General features: G+C 35.9%; 1 protein-coding gene across 4 annotated transcripts in view; it reads left to right on the top strand.

The window, feature by feature from the left end:
- The window catches only part of ARID4B (AT-rich interaction domain 4B), a 159,684-nt gene that overhangs the window by 71,469 nt on the left and 70,813 nt on the right, over positions 1-17,402 (top strand). For all 4 annotated transcript variants that reach the window (XR_008527735.2, XM_009251794.4, XM_009251842.4 and 1 more), the window contains exons 6-8: positions 1,787-1,866; positions 7,945-8,036; positions 14,000-14,138. Coding sequence is in view for 3 of the 4 variants with exons in the window: in XM_009251794.4 (XP_009250069.1) it covers positions 1,787-1,866; positions 7,945-8,036; positions 14,000-14,138 (311 nt within the window). In the remaining variant the exon portion in view is untranslated. The remainder of the gene's footprint in view (positions 1-1,786; positions 1,867-7,944; positions 8,037-13,999; positions 14,139-17,402) is intronic.

Raw genomic sequence — 17,402 nt, forward strand, 5'->3', positions numbered from 1 at the left:
GTTTTCGTATGGTCACCTTTTATTTTGTAATTTTAGTTTTGAATCTTAAGAAAGCCTTCCATCAGCGTTATAAATCTATTTTCTAATGTATTCTTCAAATTTTTTATACTTTTATTTTTATTTTTATTTTTGTTCTACAAATAGATTTTTATTTCATCTACAGTAGTATGTATTTTTTCCAACATTCTAAAATAATGATTAAAAAGTATTTGTCCTAGATTGATAGCCCTTTATGCCAGTATTATTTACTGAAGGTAACAATTCTTACCATTTAACGACCTCAGAGATGAAAGTAAACACCTAGTAAAATGTCTGGTGATTTCAGAGTTTGATAGAACTTTCAGATAGAATAGGTGAGTTTTGTTTATACTTTTTTGGTGTGAGAATAAAACCTGGTGAAAATAGAGGGAAAATTATTTGATTTTGAGACATAAGTAAATATGTGACTTTATGTAAGTGAGAAGACTGTGAGCAATTCTATGTAGGAAGTCTAGATGGTGATTGGTTGTAATAGTCTCCTAAATGTGACACTTATGTTGTATATTTTAGTTACATCATTTAAAGATGTACTGAAAATTATTTATCCAGTTTCACATAATGTAACTTGTTATGTAACATATGAGAATCTAATTTTAGTTCAGCCAGTAAGGAAAGGGTATTGCCTTTCTTTTAACCATTAATCATTTCTCAATAAATGTGAGATCCTGTTAAGCATCAGAAAAAGAAAAGGAAAGAAGAGAATCTAATTTTAGTAGGTAGGCAGAAAATGTAATTTCTAAAATAGAGATCTGGTAACATTATTTAAAACAGAGTTACTGTCTTCCCATGATTTCTAAGGAATGTAGTATATCCCTAAATTATTTATGTATATCACAAATTTATGCATATAATACAAATAGTCATACATTCCATATCTGTTAACTTATGGTGGTTTTGCTGGGGTGTTTTAAGTACTTTATTTTTATTAAAATTTTCCCCCTACTTTATTGAGATATAATTGACAAAACCATATAAATGTATATGTAACATGATGACTTGATAGGCAAATATATTGTGAAATAATTACTGCAACCAAGTTGCTTAACACTTCCATCACCTTTTAGTAGACATTTTAGTATTTTAAGTCACTAGTTTTCAACTGGGATGAATTTACCCCCAGGGAACATTTGGCAATGCCTGGAGACATTTTAGATTGTCACAGCTGAGAAAGGGGTGCTACTGGCATCTAGTGGGTAGAGGCCAGGAGTGCTGCTAAATATTCTGCAGTGCACAGGAGAAGCCTGCCACAACAGAGAATTTTCTGGTGCAGTATGTCACTAGTGACAGTGCTAAAGGGTGAGAAACCCTACTTTAAATAATGAAAATACAGTTATTTTTTTAAAGGGGCAGTCTGATTGCATAAACTTGTAATCTTTCTTAGGTGTAAATCTGTCAATATCTGTCAGTAGGAAAACCTGGCTTTTCTTTACCATTTTGAGAAGAGTTAATTAGCATTTAAATGTTTTCCTCTTGAAATACCAACTTCTTATTTTTATTTGGTATGTCCTGTTTTATACAAGTTGTTTTCATTTCATATATGTTGTTTCTTTTTCACTAGAAATTGGAAAAGTTACTTTAATAACTCTATATTTGAAGTTACTCACTAGAAAACATAAAATGTGAATTGAATTCCAAATGTAGTCTTAAATAGTGGATCTGTTTGCACTCAGAAAGTTATAATACATATCATCTCTTTGATCTTTGAAAAAAATCCTTCAGTAGCTTCCATTTTTACCCCCTCTCATAGTTTTTGATGATGGAGATGAGAAGACACTGAGACGATCTTCACTGTGCCTGAAAGGAGAGAGGCATTTTGCTGAAAGTGAAGTAAGTCATCATTTAACAAATGAACATGCCTTAATGTGTTTTATTGGGAGGAATAAATTTTTGCTGTCTCAACTCAGTAAACGTACTTCCTAATCAGGAAAGTTCATTAATACACAGTACCCTTATGATGTAATCTGTGAAGCCTGTTTAAGGCCCTGTGTTTGAGCACCAGGTTCTGTCTTCTTTTTTGTCTATATAAAGTGTTTCAGTATTTGTCCACAGAGAAAATACAATGGGCTTTAATTATTATCTTTAGGCAGTTTTTAAATAGACTTAAAATTTGTAAATAACTAGAAAACAGATTTCTGATTTGTAATCTACTTGATCCTTGTCGTAGTTAAAGGATGTGTAGATACAACAGTCTTTAACTACTGCTACTGCTATTAGCTGATATTATTATACCCTTTCCTCTTGCCTGACTGCCCTTCCTAAAATTGTCCCTTCCATTCCTTATCATCCTTTTAGATTGATTTAGGTCTTATTCCCTAACATCAAAATATGAGTACATAATTATTTATTGTCTGCCTTGCTCACTAGAATGTGTCACAGGGGCAGAGACTTTGTATATCTTCTTCATGGCTTTGTTCCTAGTTGCTGTAACAATGCCTGACGCAGAGTATGAACTTCGTAAGTGTTAGTTGGATGAATAGATGAGATGCTTATAATTGCCAGGGCCTTTGCTAAGTGCTTTACATACATTATTGTATTTGCAACATTATGAGGTAGTTACTATTATTATCCCCAACTTTCAGATTAGGAAATGGATAGCTAGAGCTGGTTTTCTAACCAGCACTTTCTAGCACCAAAGCCATATCCTTAAATTGAAAGATGTTACTAAGAACAGAGGGTTCACAAAGTTTTGTAACTAACTCGCTTGCAATTCAGAATTTAAAAGATAGGTGTTGCTCTAAATGGTGTTATGTTCTCTAATCCAGTCTACAGATACTCATTGATACACAGTGTGGCCGAGCTATTTCTTTTTTCTACTCACTATTTGGAATAGTGTTTCTTTGGGGATATTTTAATATTAACTTATTAACCTATTAGACTTTATGTTTCTGTTTTGAAAAATTTTTGCTTCTCAATGATTGAATTCCCACTTAAATTTAGAATTTGGGACAGGTTCTCTGTATTATAATTCCAGCCTATCCCTTTAGTCTCATATTCAACCACTTCCCTGTACTTCCGCCTTATTAGACTGCTTGGTATCTTCAGACTATGGTACATACTTTCCTTTATTGACTCCTTTCCTCTTGTTGGAATCTCACTTATGTTGAAGGCCATTATAAATGCTTTCTCCTCTATGATGTCTTTCGTGAGCTCTCTACCCAGATTGGATCTCTTTATCCTTTGGTCGTTTGGCACTTCCCTTGCTTATTCTTGTTTTAGGGCCTTTTTTTTTTTTTTTTTTTAACTTTTCTCATTTTTGCTGTAAGATTTTAAGCTGTTTTAGGGGAATATCCATCCTTTCCTCACTTGATAGGCCCCCCTTTTCCTAGCAATTTCTACACAAAAGGCGTCAATAAATATGTGTGGAATAAACTGAAGGTTTACATACAATAAATACAGACAGCTTTGGGGCAAGTATAGTGATAAAATACAGAATTCTCTCTGAGTTTGTGGAATTATTTTAATTTCATTTCCATACAGTCAGTGAGTATGAGGACTTGAAGACATGGTTTTTCTCCTGTTAAGTGAAGGTCCGCATTTTATTTTTTTAGTCTAGAGAAACAGCCAAAATATTATTGTTTTTAACCAGGAGAATTTTCAGTTGGAATGGTTCATAAGACAGTTGTAAGTTAAATGCTGAAGGTAATATGAACAAGTGGCTATGTATCCTTCATATCTTCAAGGAGGTTCAGTTTTAGTGTGTCTGTGCAGGTGTGTACTTTTAATTTATGTTTTGCTAGAAGGAAATTAGAATACTGGTGTGTGATTCTTTAATTCCCTTCCGATGTGCCAGGAGCTGTGTAGTGCTAGGTACCGGGACAAAGGTTAAGCCAAGCCATGTAAACATGGAACTTATCCTTGGATACTCATTCTCTGTTGGAGGAGAAAAAGCATTAATCAAACAATCAAACATATTTTAAAATTTGAGTATATTAAGCCCTGTGAAGATGTGGTCCAGAGTGTCCCCAATAGGGGAATTTAATCTACCATCTGTGTGTTCTTTTCTCTTTATTTGGTATTTTTCATATTGTTTTAAAAGTTTTAATGTTTTTGAAAGACCATTCAGAGTATTAGTAGTAGTAGTAGTCCATAACATTGTCCTTTAAGAGGAAAGCCGCTTCATACTGGCAGTATTTTGGGTCACTAATCCCATTTAATAAACTACTGAAATTAATCCCATTTCATAAACACTGAAATTCAGGATTTTCATGGAAAGAGATCACATTTGCACTTCAGTCAGTTTATTTTTTTATTTTATTTTATTATTATTAGTAGTAGTATTTTTTGAGATGGAGTCTTGCTCTGTTGCCTAGGCTGGAGTGCAGTGGTGCAATCTCGGCTCACTGCAAGCTCCGCCTCTCAGATTCATGCCATTCTGCTGCCTCAGCCTCCCGAGTAGCTGGAACTACAGGCGCCTGCCGCCATACCTGGCTAATTTTTTTTGTTTTTTTTTTTGAGATGGAGTCTCTCTCTGTCGCCAGGCTGGACTGCAGTGGCACGATCTTGGCTCACTGCAACCTCTGCCTCCCGTGTTCCAGTGATTCTCCTGCCTCAGCCTCCTGAGTAGCTGGGACTACAGTCGTGTGCCACCACGCCCAGCTAATTTTTGTATTTTTAGTAGAGATGGGGTTTCACCATGTTGGCCAGGCTGGCCTCAATCCCTTGACCTCGTGATACGCCTGCCTCAGCCTCCCAAAGTGCTGGGATTACAGGTGTGAGCCACCGTACCCGGCCACGCCCAGCTAATTTTAAAATATTTTTTAGTAGAGACAGGGTTTTACTGTGTTAGCCAGGGTGGTCTCGATCTCCTGACCTCGTGATCCGCCTGCCTTGGCCCCCCAAAGTGCTGAGATTACAGGCTTGAGCCACCATGCTCAGCCTCAGTCAGTTTAAATTCCAACACTGAAGCCACTGGTTTTAGCCATAACCAGCTTAGTGAGTATGTTACCTGCTGCCTAACATCTGTAGGACAGTTTAGGTATTTCTAAAGACCATTCATACTTTGAGTATTATACAAAAGTAGATTCATCATCTGGTATTTATTTATTTATTTTTTATTTATTTTTTATTTTTTTGAGACAGAGTCTTGCTCTGTCGCCCAGACTGGAGTACAGTGGCATGATCTTGGCTTACTGTAACCTCCGCCTCCCAGGTTCAAGCGATTCTCATGCCTCAGCCTCTTGAGTATTTGGGACTACAGGCGTGCAGCACCACGCCCGACTAATTTTTGTATTTTTAGTAGAGATGGGGTTTCACCATGTTGGCCAGGCTGGTCTTCAACTCCTAGTCTCAAGTGATCCTCCCACCTTGGCCTCCCAAAGTGTTGGGATTACAGGCGTGAACCACTGCGCCCAGCCAATTATCTGGTATTCTTTCTTTGTATTTACTATGTGCAATTGAAAACTCTAGAGAAGTTTAGGTAAAATCCCAGTTGCATATTTTCTGCAGCCCATTTTAGGTAACAGGGCCATAGACATTTTCCCTCTAGGCCTACGGAGTTTTCTATGTGCTTTAATACAGCTTTCAGGAGCCTCTGGTTTTTGCTCTTTAGGTATAAGATGGGACAAATTCTACCCTACCCCCAGGTCTTTTTAGTCCCTTGAAACAAACATGCGCCTACTTTCCTGGACATTGAGGTTAGGGACAGAGATATTGCTTATGTTTCTTCTTGTTATGTGCTAGGGAGAGACTGTGGTCTCTTATTTGAAAATTACTATGTGTGATTCTTAAACAACTCTTTAGAAATTTTCTTTCCCGTAGCAAGTGAAATGACTAACAGATACTTAAAATAGAAATCACACTGTGTAGTATAAATCTCTCTCTCTCTTTTATTTTTCTGCTTTAAAGAGAGCAACCTTAATTTTCTGTGGGGAGAGCATACATTTAATCCATCTGTTTGCTTGGCAGAAAGTGAATCCAGATTAATTTATTTTCCCTGTTTACCAAATAAAGTCATTTAGTAATACTCTATAGTGATATAGTATTACCAAAATAATATTTCAGATTACATAGAAATTTTCACCATAAGAGTTAATGACAGGCAATGTCTAGATTTTCTGGGCGGGTGTGGTGGCTCATGCCTGTAATCCCAGCAGTTTGGGAGGCAGAGTTGGGCAGATGGCTTGAGCCTGGGAGTTCGAGACCAGCCTGGACAACATGGCAAAACCCCATCTCTACAAAAAAATACAAAAATTAGCTGGGTGTGGTAGTGCGTGCCTGTGGTCCCAGCTACTTGGGAGGCTGAGGTTGGAGGATCGCTTGAGCCCAGGAGGTTGAGGCTGCAGTGAGCAATGATCACGCCACTGCACTCCAGCCTGAGTGGTAGGGTGACACTCTGTCTCAATAAAAAGAGTTTCTGTTTGGTATATATTGAGTTTAGGACAGCTTTTGCCTCCAAATAATTTTTATTGTTATTTTTTGAGATGGAATTTCACTCTTGTTGCCCAGGCTGGAGTGCAATGGTGCAGTCTTGGCTCACCGCAACCTCTGCCTCCCAGGTTCAAGCGATTCTCCTGGCTCAGCCTCCTGAGTAGCTGGGATTACAAGCACCCACCACCACGCCAGGCTAATTTTGTATTTTTAGTAGAGACGGGGTTTCTCCATGTTGGCCAGGCTGGTCTCCAACTCCCGATCTCAGGTGTTCCACCTGCCTCGGCCTCCCAAAGTGCTGGCATTATAGGCGTGAGTCACTGCACCCAGCCCAAATAATATTTTTTAAATGCCTGATTTAAGGTTCATTAGGACAGGGTTAGGTTCTGTACAAACTAAATTTGAAAGGTTAGATTTTTTGCCCTGTGAGAGTTATGAAAGCTGTGATTTTTGTCAGTCTTTTGAAGGAATCAATCTTTAGTTAATCCTTTATGGCTAGTACCTTTTTTCTTGATCATATTGTTTGTTGTTAGATACATACATCTATGTACCTTAAACACATTTACATATATTCTAATGAATTATGTAAAAAAGTGTTAATATGGTTCATCTTTTCACAGTTTTGTTCATTGTAGTTATAACAGAATTGTCTCAATTTTAAAGAAGTTATATAACATTTCTTTTTACATATTACATTAGTTAGTTTAGATGCCTGCTCTTTAATTCTAAGTTGATGGATACTCTTTCTTATACCACCCTGGTCTGTAACTTTAAGAAGTCTCTGTCTTAAATAGTTCCTCACTTTTATTTTCATCTGGGCAGTTTTCTTGGGAATCTCTAGTTGCTCTGATGTTTGTGAAATTATTTATAACAGGAAAGATTCTTCTTAGGATGAGGAGAGGAACAGAAACTGTGGAAAATCTTAAGAAAACGTAGGAAAGGAAAAAATCAAATGTAGAAATCAAATGTAATTTAAAAAATTAAATAAAATTAATGTTACATTTTATTAAAAAAGGTTTATTGCAGAAAATGTTTGCAGAGTAGTAATATAACTTACTCTGAGGCTTTTTGTTCATGCAATTGATGCTTTATCTTCATAATTAATTTTGTTTCTTATTAATAATTTTATTTTATGGATTATGATTCCCCATGTACAAATTAATATTGGAGCTGCAGTTGGCCCTAACCTTACAAATAGATTTCTTAATTCTCACATCTGTCTTTCCACTGGGCTGTGTTTGTTTTGTGCTTTAATCACTCTTAGATGCCTGTCAACCTTCACATAGGTAGTGAATCATCTAGAGAGAGCAGCCAAATTTCTTTTCACTTTTTTTTTTTTCCAGTAATGAGCTCATTCATCTTTATTCTAATATCTTTGAAACTAGAATTTTCTATTTTTAGGAAAGCTGTGTTTTAGCTTCCCTTGGGGGGAGAGTTTAATCTCAAAATCTGAGCATATTCTTAAATTGATTTGGTTTAAAACAAAGAAGGCACTTGCAAAGTGTTAATTTTTTGATGGGTTTATGTTCTTACCCACAGACATTAGACCAGCTCCCACTCACCAACCCTGAGCATTTTGGCACTCCAGTCATAGGAAAGAAAACAAATAGAGGAAGAAGATCTAATCATATGTAAGTCCATTTTCATGACTGTTAGTTGAACCTGAATTCATTTCTCCTTCTAGTATTGTTTATAGTTATTTTAAAATTGTAATTTGCAAAATGCTAACCAGATCTAATAGTGATTTCAGATCTAATAGTAATTTCAGACTCCTCAGCATGGATGATTGAGGTTCTCCATGCTCAGCCGACCTTACTTAACAGCTGTATCTGCCTTCAATTTCTCCCTGCATGTTATCTTGATGCTGTAGTCAAAATGAAACCAGTCAATAATTCCTGAATACATCGCTTGTTTTCTAATATCATGCTTTTATTCATGCTATTATTTTTGGTCTCCATGCCTCCCTTCCTGGTAACTGTCTTGTCCATGCCTTAATTCTCAACAAAAATGCTTAAACCTTTATATGAACCATTTTGTGTCTCCCCACACTTGCCTTGAAACCAGACATGTTTCTCTCCCCTGTAAACCCAATTCTCTGGCATAGTATGAACTGTGGAGCCATTTGGTCTGGGTTTGAATCCTGGCTCTGCCACTTCCTTGCTGTGTGATCTTGGGATGGTTACTTAATCTTTTCATACCTCACTTCTTATCTATAAAATTGGGATAATAATATTACCTATCTCTTAGTGTTGTTGTGAAAATTAAGTGAATTCGTATCCTTAAAGTGTTTATAGAGTAAATGTTATGTAAGTACTAGATAATCAACATCATATACTGACATGAAAAATTTCATGATGAAATACCAGTATGTAACAGTTTCATTTATATATGAAAATGTGTTTACATGTATATATAAAAATTCTGCTTCCTGGTGTTTATGTCTGACATTTAGGACTGGTTCTTGTTGAATTATTCGAACTTTAAAAAATTTCTACGTTTTTATATATATTATAGGAAAAATAGTCTCTTATTTGTCAATAAGTTTTTTTAATTTTTAAAAGATTGCATCTAGTATTTAGACATATTTTTACGATTTTATACACATCATCCTAAAGTGGAAAAATAAGTTTAAAAATGAATTTATTGTGCAGTATCACATAATATTGACCTGCAAATATGACTAAAAATTATGATCTGTTAAAAAGTCAGTTATTTTTTATTTCCTCTTCTGTCGTTCCCCAACTGTTAGATGTTTCTTAGTTGAGGCGTCCGTTTTGTGAATATGAGAATAAAGCACGCATTTGTTACTGAATAAGTTGATCTTTGCTTTCTAAAGACTCCAGCAAACATTCTAAGTTAGTGATTTTCCTGTTGAGAATCTCTATGTGTAATGAGAGATTTGCTGTTGAGATTGTGTTATACATGTGTAAAGTATGAATGCAGACAAAAGGTTGAGGATTACTAGTGTAGGAATGAAGACCTGCTCCATCTGTAATCTTGTTTTGCTTGCTCTTCCTTCCCCCTCTCTACCATGGTTGGTCATTCTCACTGCCAAGGAACCTGACAATGTTACTCTTGCTTGGCGTTGTAAGCCTTGGTGTGTAAGCATTACAGGCAAGTACTAGTTTGAAATGCCCATCTCCTTAATTACATTTCCTCAAAGTTCTTTCTCCCCTTTCTTCAGAGTGATTTTCTGCAACAAAGTCTTAAACCTAGATCTTAAGGGCATTCATCTGACCTTCATTTCCTCTTCCATTACTCCATTGAAAAAAGTCTTTGCTGTGGTCTCAGATTGCCATTTAAAATGTATTTTTGTACAAAGATATATAAAGTTATCTCTTCTTAGGATTCCCAGGACTTCGTTGTTGGAGTGATGTATCACCAAATTTGTTTTCTTTTAGCAGCTGTTATTCCACGTATCAGTTAATCTACCCCTAGTTATTCCAAAATTGATTACTTTTAACATCTTCCATTACATTGAGTTTCAGTATGTTCTACCTTTAATCCTAGTAAATTCAAGTATTTTCTTTTTTTAATGATTATCATCTTCTAGCTAAATTTTTTTAAAGCAAGTTATTGATTATTTTAATCAATGTATTACTGGATTGAATTTTCTCCTTATAACTTACCCATTGTTTGCAGCGGTTGTGTTTAAGTCATCCAGAAGAATAGAACACCTGAAGTTACGGAAATACTTGTTTGTCCCTCTCCTCTTGAAGTTGTTTTCCGATGATCTGGCAAAAGTTTATGTGCAACTGCTACAGTAGGAAAGCAGTCTATTTGCTGTTATTTTTTTCCCCTTCAGAAAAAAGATAAAGCATAAGGTTTACAATGAATCTTGTTAACAAGGGATTATTTATGAGTATAGATTTTACCCAGTAACAGTGCTAAGATTTACCCAATACCTGGTTTATACTTGCTATTTAAATACAGGCCTGCAGATCTGAACACATTTTAAAATTAGTTTATAATTCACATATCATAAAATTTACTCATATATTTTAATCTGTAGATTTGTATCCAATAATTCACCCCTTTAAAGTGTACAGTTTAGTGGTTTTTAGTATATTCATAAAATTGTGTAACTATCATCACTAATTCCAGAAGATCTTTTTATTTTGCTGCTTTATTTTAATATGAGAATTTGATTCATTTCCTCCTTGATAAAAATTGAGAAAAAAATTAAAACCCTTTTATAGTTAAGCGTACATAGGTTCTGTGTGTTTCTAAGAAGGTATTTACGTTGTCAGTCTTCCAGATACTAATAGAACATTTCAATTTACAAAGTTTGAAACTGAGTAAACTGATTTGCCTAAAATAAAAAATAATCAGAATTGCATGTCAAAGGTTGAGCCTCTTGTTTCTAGCTCAATTTATATCATTATTTGGTATTCCTTGGCCCATATCTTGTCTAAAGTTCGTCTTTCTTGATTTACAACTAATTAGAGTTAATAGTGAAGTGTGATCAGCTTTAAGTGATTGGCTGTTAGAGTATTACGGTAAAAATTTCCATGTAATTAGCTTTCTTTCTAGTGACATCATCAGATTGTATTTCATAGAGACAGTGCATTATTTTGTTGTGGCTCTACAAATACCTTGTCATCAAAGAAATAACAATGTCAGAAATGAATAAAAATCAGGCAGGCTCGCTGCTTGCTCTGTCTTTGCTCCTGTAAAATATTTTGGATGCTCATTAATTTTAGTTCATTAGTTTATTGAGTACCTGTGTAAACAGTTTTCTGGCTAAGCTCCTCTAAAAGGAAAAGTTAAGGAGCTTCATGTGCAATAGTATGGTTTACACTGATGTATACATTTTGTGATTTTAGAATAAAAATCAGAAATACCATAATAAAAAAATTGCATCTTTTTTATTTTATGGACAAGTATTTATTTAGCATCTATACTGTGCCAAACATTGTTCAGGTACTTGAGATATATCAATAAACAAAAAAATTACTTAAAAAATCTTCAACTTGAGAGCTTACATTCTCTCAGGGGAGGAGATAGCGACTTAAACATTGGATTCACATACTTGGTGTGGAAAAAAGGAATAAACATAAGAAATAAGTAAATTATATGATATGATAAAAGTGAATGCTGTGGAAATGAAGAGCAAGATGAAAAGAGGTAGATGGGCAGGGTTTGTAAATTTGAATAAGGTGGAACAAAGTCTTGAGTAGGTGAGGGGGAAGGGGCATCTAGTCTAAAAATGGGGATGATTTTAGACAGGAACCTTGCAATTTTATATGTAAGGTGGATAGATGTTTCAGCTAGCTGAACAAAGGTGTTTTGTTTTTCTTTTTGATATACTGTGAAATCTGAAGTCTTAACACTTGTTAAGTCTTAAGAAAAGTTACAATTTTTACAATGATGCAGATAATTTTGTTAGCCAAATAAAGCCCAATTTTCTCTATGTTGTACAGATTTTGATATATGTTATCTCTGACACTGTAGCTTTCTAGCTGCTACTGATAATAGAGTGTTCATAAACCCCTAGCTGAATGAGTCTTCTGTGGCTACTTTGAGAAAGCAGTAATTATGATTTTAAGCTCGGTTGTATCCTGTAGTCATTAGAGGGTAAAAAAAAAGTCACTACTCTTAAGCTCTTCTAAATCAAGTAGAAATCAGACTTGTGAGGACTGTCGTTACTGTCCCAAGCTGTGTGTCTATGTGTAGGGTCTTATTCTCCACTAATATAAAGGTAGTTGAGTTTTCCTATTGTTACCTACTTTCTAAGTAGAGATTGAACTTCTTTAAGTGCCATTGAAGTACAATATATCTTTTTTTTTTTTTTTTTTGAGACGGAGTCTCACTCTGTCGCCCAGGCTGGAGTGCAGTGGCGCGATATCGGCTCACTGCAACCTCCCCCTCCCGGGTTCAGGCAATTCTCCTGCCTCAGCCTCCAGAGTAGCTGGGATTACAGGCACCCGCCACCATGCCTGGCTAATTTTTGTATTTTTAGTAGAGACGAGGTTTCACTGTTTTGGCCAGGCTGGTCTTGAACTTCTGACCTCAGGTGATCCACCCGTCTTGGCCTCCCAAAGTGCTGGGAGTACAATACTCCCAGCCAAAGTACAATACTTCTATTCAATAGTAAGCTTTGAAGATTTGCTTTATTTCTGCCAGGGAACAATTTTTAAGTTATTTGACTGATCATTGAAATCAAGGGGATGGTATTTCCAATGTCACTTTAAAAAGCTTAATATTATTCTAATAGTTTTTACTTTTTTGGCCAGGTGGGGTGGCTCACGCCTATAATCCCAGCACTTTGGGAGGCGAGGTGGGCGGGTCACGAGGTCAGGAGATCGAGACTATCCTGGCTAACATGGTGAAACCCCTTCTCTACCAAAAATACAAAAATTAGCCGGGCGTGGTGGCAGGCACCTGTAATCCCAGCTACTCAGGAGGCTGAGGCAGGAGAATTGCTTGAACCCAGGAGGCGGAGGTTGCAGTGAGCCAAGGTGGTGCCACTGCACTCCAGCCTGGCGACAGAGCTAGACTCCATCTCAAAAAAGAAAAAAATAATTTTCACTTTGTTTACATTTATATTGGAATATATAAATATAAAGGCATGATGGTTACTTTGTCATACTTTTGGAAAGTCATCAAAGACAAATTCAGAGTATACTAGATAGTATACTAAATAGGTAAATCATGTTTAAAGTTTTTTAGTAGTTTAATCTGTCAGTTTTCCTTTTTTGGTCAGTGAAACTGATCATTGCAAACTATCTGAAAAACACTTTTATCTTTGTAGGTATTCAATAATAGTCATTCTAAAAAGGACATATGTTGTTGTCCATCAAACATTTCCTATTCTTTACTCATCCTTGGCATTTTCTTGGGTGCTGATTCTTTATTAGAATCAGATTCAAATTGGAATAGCTTTTTGTTTTGTTTTCCTTTTTACTGCACTTTCCTTAAACATCAAGTTGATGGTTTCAGATACTTCCTTTTTCTTCTGACAGTTATCTTTCTAATTTACTAGTCCAATATTTAATGTTACTGAAAGGATTTTCTGTTTTTCTTTTAATTTTGAAAGTTTTTAACATCATACAAAAGAGGCTTATTGGACATTTTATGAATACCTAATTCGTGTGTATTTGTTGTTATGGATAGCAGTGGTGATCTCTTTTCAGATTGCCTCCTCTTCCCAACCTAACCTCAGTTAATAAAGGTCTGCTCTCCTACCTTTTAAAATTAACTTTGTACTGGAGATACAGAATTACTGTCTCCAGAATTCCTTTAATTTGAGATTGGGATTGTGTATATTTTAGTGTAATACTGGGATGTTTAATATGGAGGCTTCACCTTTTTGAGGATTTGGGAACCAGTTATTTGTCCTGATTTTCCTCCTCAATTTTTTACAGTAGCACTAAATAAACCAGAAATATTTTTAGGAAAATGATGTGCTTTCCTCTCGTGATAAACTCTTGCTGTTATTTTTTAGAAATTTAGAAAATGATTTAAGATTTAAATTAGCCATTTTGCAGGTCTTAGGAAATGTAATAAGAGTTTGGGAATACCTATATTCATCACTGGCATGCTTATTCTTTGTGAGGATAAATGGAAATATTTTATTTTTTTCTCTCCCTAGACCAGAGGAAGAGTCTTCATCATCCTCCAGTGATGAAGATGAGGATGATAGGAAACAGATTGATGAGCTACTAGGCAAAGTTGTATGTGTAGATTACATTAGTTTGGATAAAAAGAAAGCGCTGTGGTTTCCTGCATTGGTGAGTAGCTTCAGTATAAAAGAGTTTAATTTTAAACTATATAAGTTTATGAAGAAAACAATTTTCTTACTAATGTTTTTCATAGGTACAAAATGAGGAAATGTTTTTAGCATTATTTAGTTCACACTAAGCTTACTTTCAGCGTTGTCTTTCAGTACAAAGAACTCTTGATGTCATTCAGGAAAGGCAAAATCTTGATAATCTTAGAGGTTTAGCTATGTGGAAGTTGAATTCTCTCTCTCTCGGTAGAAAATTCATGATGCAAACTTTTAAAGCTCCTAAGTCCATGTAGGTCTAGATTGCAAAAGAACAACAGAATCTTTCCTGGTTGACAAGGATAACTAGACATTTTCCTCATACTTAGTGAATCAGGGTGTTTCCATCCTTGATCTTAATCTTGCCTTTTAGGTACTCCCTATATAATCATGACTGCAATTATACATTACCCCAATCTTCAATTTTCTCTACAGTAGATTGTTAATTCTACCTACTTTTTAATGTTTTTCTCTCCAAAAGATTGCAATTCCTTAGATTCCAGGTTGAATATTTTTCATTTTTCCCTTGTTTTCTCACGTTGCCTTTTTGTGATTCTGAGGAGGTACTCAAGATTTATTATCAGGAGTATCCTCATGATTGTCCCAAGTTCTTGTATTTCAAACTGTTAAGACATGACAGAAAGCCTTTTGAGCTTTTTATCTCTCTGTTTTTCGTAACCACTAGCTTCTTTAGCAAGTTGAAAGGGCCATGTATAGACCATTTTCTTTGACTTTTACAAAGGGAACATATACTAATATCTTTCACGGACATAACTAGGCTGCTTTTCAAGTAATCTTTTGGTAGACAAAATAATTTGTAGCTCTTAAAGCAAATAAAGGTTCAACTAATAATTAGCTATATATGATACTTTAATGAAGATTTAACTCTGTGGCAATAAGAATGCATTTTTTTCTGGACAGGATATAATTGGATAAATCGCTTAAGGTTTTAAATTTCAAGTAGGAGACTGAAGTTAAGAATCAGTATCTCTTAAGAATTATCTTGGCTGGGGTGTGGTGGCTCACACCTGTAATCCTAGCACTTTGGGAGGCTGAGGTGGGCAAATCCCCTGAAGTCAGGAGTTCGAGACCAGCCTGGCCAACAGGGCGCAAAACCCTGTCTCTACTAAAAATACAAAAAAATTAGCTGGCTGTGGTGGCACATGCCTGTAATCCCAGCTACTCAGGAGGCTGAGGCAGGAGAATAGCTTGAACCCAGGAGGCGGAGGTTGCAGTGAGCCAAGATCGTGCCACTGCACTCCAGTGTGGGCAACAGAGCAAGACTCCCTCTCAAAAAAAAAAAAAGAAAAAAAAAGAATTATCTTGAACTCTTTAAAATTTTGATATGTCTGAATTGTCCTATGATGATTTTACCTGAAGACCATTGAGTCATTTGTATCAAACAGTGAGATCCACTTTTTTTTTTTTTTTTTCCTGGAGACAGAGGCTTACTCCGTTACCCAGGTTAGAGTGCAGTGGTGTGATCCTGGCTCGCTGCAGCCTTGACCTCCTGGGCTCAACAATTCTCCCACCTCAGCCTCCTGAGTAGCTCACACTACAGGTAGAGACCACCACATCTGGCTAATTTTTAAATACTTTGTAAATACGAGGTCTCCCTATGCTGCCCAGGCTAGTCTTGAACTCCTGGATTCAAGTGACCCTCCCATCTTGGCTTCCCAGAGTGCTGGGATTACAGGTGGGGGCTACTGAGCCCAGCCCACATCTTTTACAAATACGTCCTCCCCTCACTTCATATTTAATAAACTATAAACTGAAGATCCGCTGATAAACAAAAGACACTTTGAAAGTACTATTCTCATGTTTGACAACTAATTTGTTCTCAAATATTGAGAGACAGAATGGGTCAAAATTATTCTCTGTCTCTGTTTTGTATGTTCTCACTCCCTTACTAAAAATAATTAGCCAAATTCTCCTCTGATGCTTTTTTCCCTTATGTTAATGACATTTAATAAAATTTTTGTGTTCTCAAGACTAACACATATTTGTTAGGTATGCATTTATCATATACCAAGTTCTGTTCAAAATATTTAACAAGGATAGACTCATTTAGTTGCTGTAGAGGTTTTTTATTCTCATGATTAATAAACTTTTCTTTTTTCTTTTTTTTTGTTTTTTGTTTTGAGATGGAGTTTCGCCCTTGTTGCCCAGGCTGGAGTGCAATGGTGTGATCTCGGCTCACTGCAACTCCGCCTCCCAGGTTCAAGTGATCCTCCTTCCTCAGCCTCCCGAGTAGCTGGTATTACAAGCCACCATGCCCGGCTAATTTTGTATTTTTAGTAGAGACAGGGTTTCTCCATGTTGGTCAGGCTGGTCTCCAACTCCTGACCTCAGGTGATCTGCTCGTCTCAGCCTCTCAAAGTTGTGGGATTACAGGCGTGAGCCACCACACCCGGTGATGATTAATAAACTTTTCTCTACAATTTGTGGTTGAGAATCTGCTAACTCTTTATTCTCTTTCTCTTATTTTCCTGCTCATTGACTAACAATTGCAGAGACTTAGAAATGGGATTAAAACACTATTCTTTGTTTATATGTATTTGTATGAAAACTTATGTCCATAATATATATAAACTCTTTTGTATATTTGTGGGTTTTGTGCTAAACTAGGTAACCATGGTCTCAAATGAAAAAGAAACAATAGAACTATCTTTGTTTTTACTGTTTTCTACTTGTGATGTCCATTTACCCTTTTTAGTCAACATGTTTTATTTCTTTATCTCCACTGCTTAGTTCAGTGTTCAGCACAAATTGAGTATGCAGTAAATGTCAGCTCTTGTAATGATAGTGAAAAATGAGGACAATTATTTGTTTTAATAAATATAAATATTTTATAATACCTTTATACCTTCCTGTGTATCCAACATTTAGTGGATACCTATATGTACAAGGAGTGTGCTAACACCTATTATGAGATAGGTATTAGTATTTATCCCCATTTAGAGATAAGGAAACTGAGTATTAGCAGCGTTAAGTTAGTTGCCACACTTTGGGTTAATTATTAAGCTGAAAAAAAGCATCAGTGTATGCGATTCTTTCTTTCTTTCTGAAGCACTAGGAGTCTTTATGAGTTTCTTTTGAAAGTATTTTTTAAGGCCAGCTGCAGTGGCTCACACCTGCAGTCTCAGCACTTTGGGAGGCTGAGGCAGGCAGATCACCTGAGGTCAGGAGTTCAAGACCAGCCTGGCCAACATAGTGAAACCCCTTCTCT

Source organism: Pongo abelii, chromosome 1, assembly GCF_028885655.2.
Source record: "Pongo abelii isolate AG06213 chromosome 1, NHGRI_mPonAbe1-v2.0_pri, whole genome shotgun sequence".
Taxonomy (NCBI): domain Eukaryota; kingdom Metazoa; phylum Chordata; class Mammalia; order Primates; family Hominidae; genus Pongo; species Pongo abelii.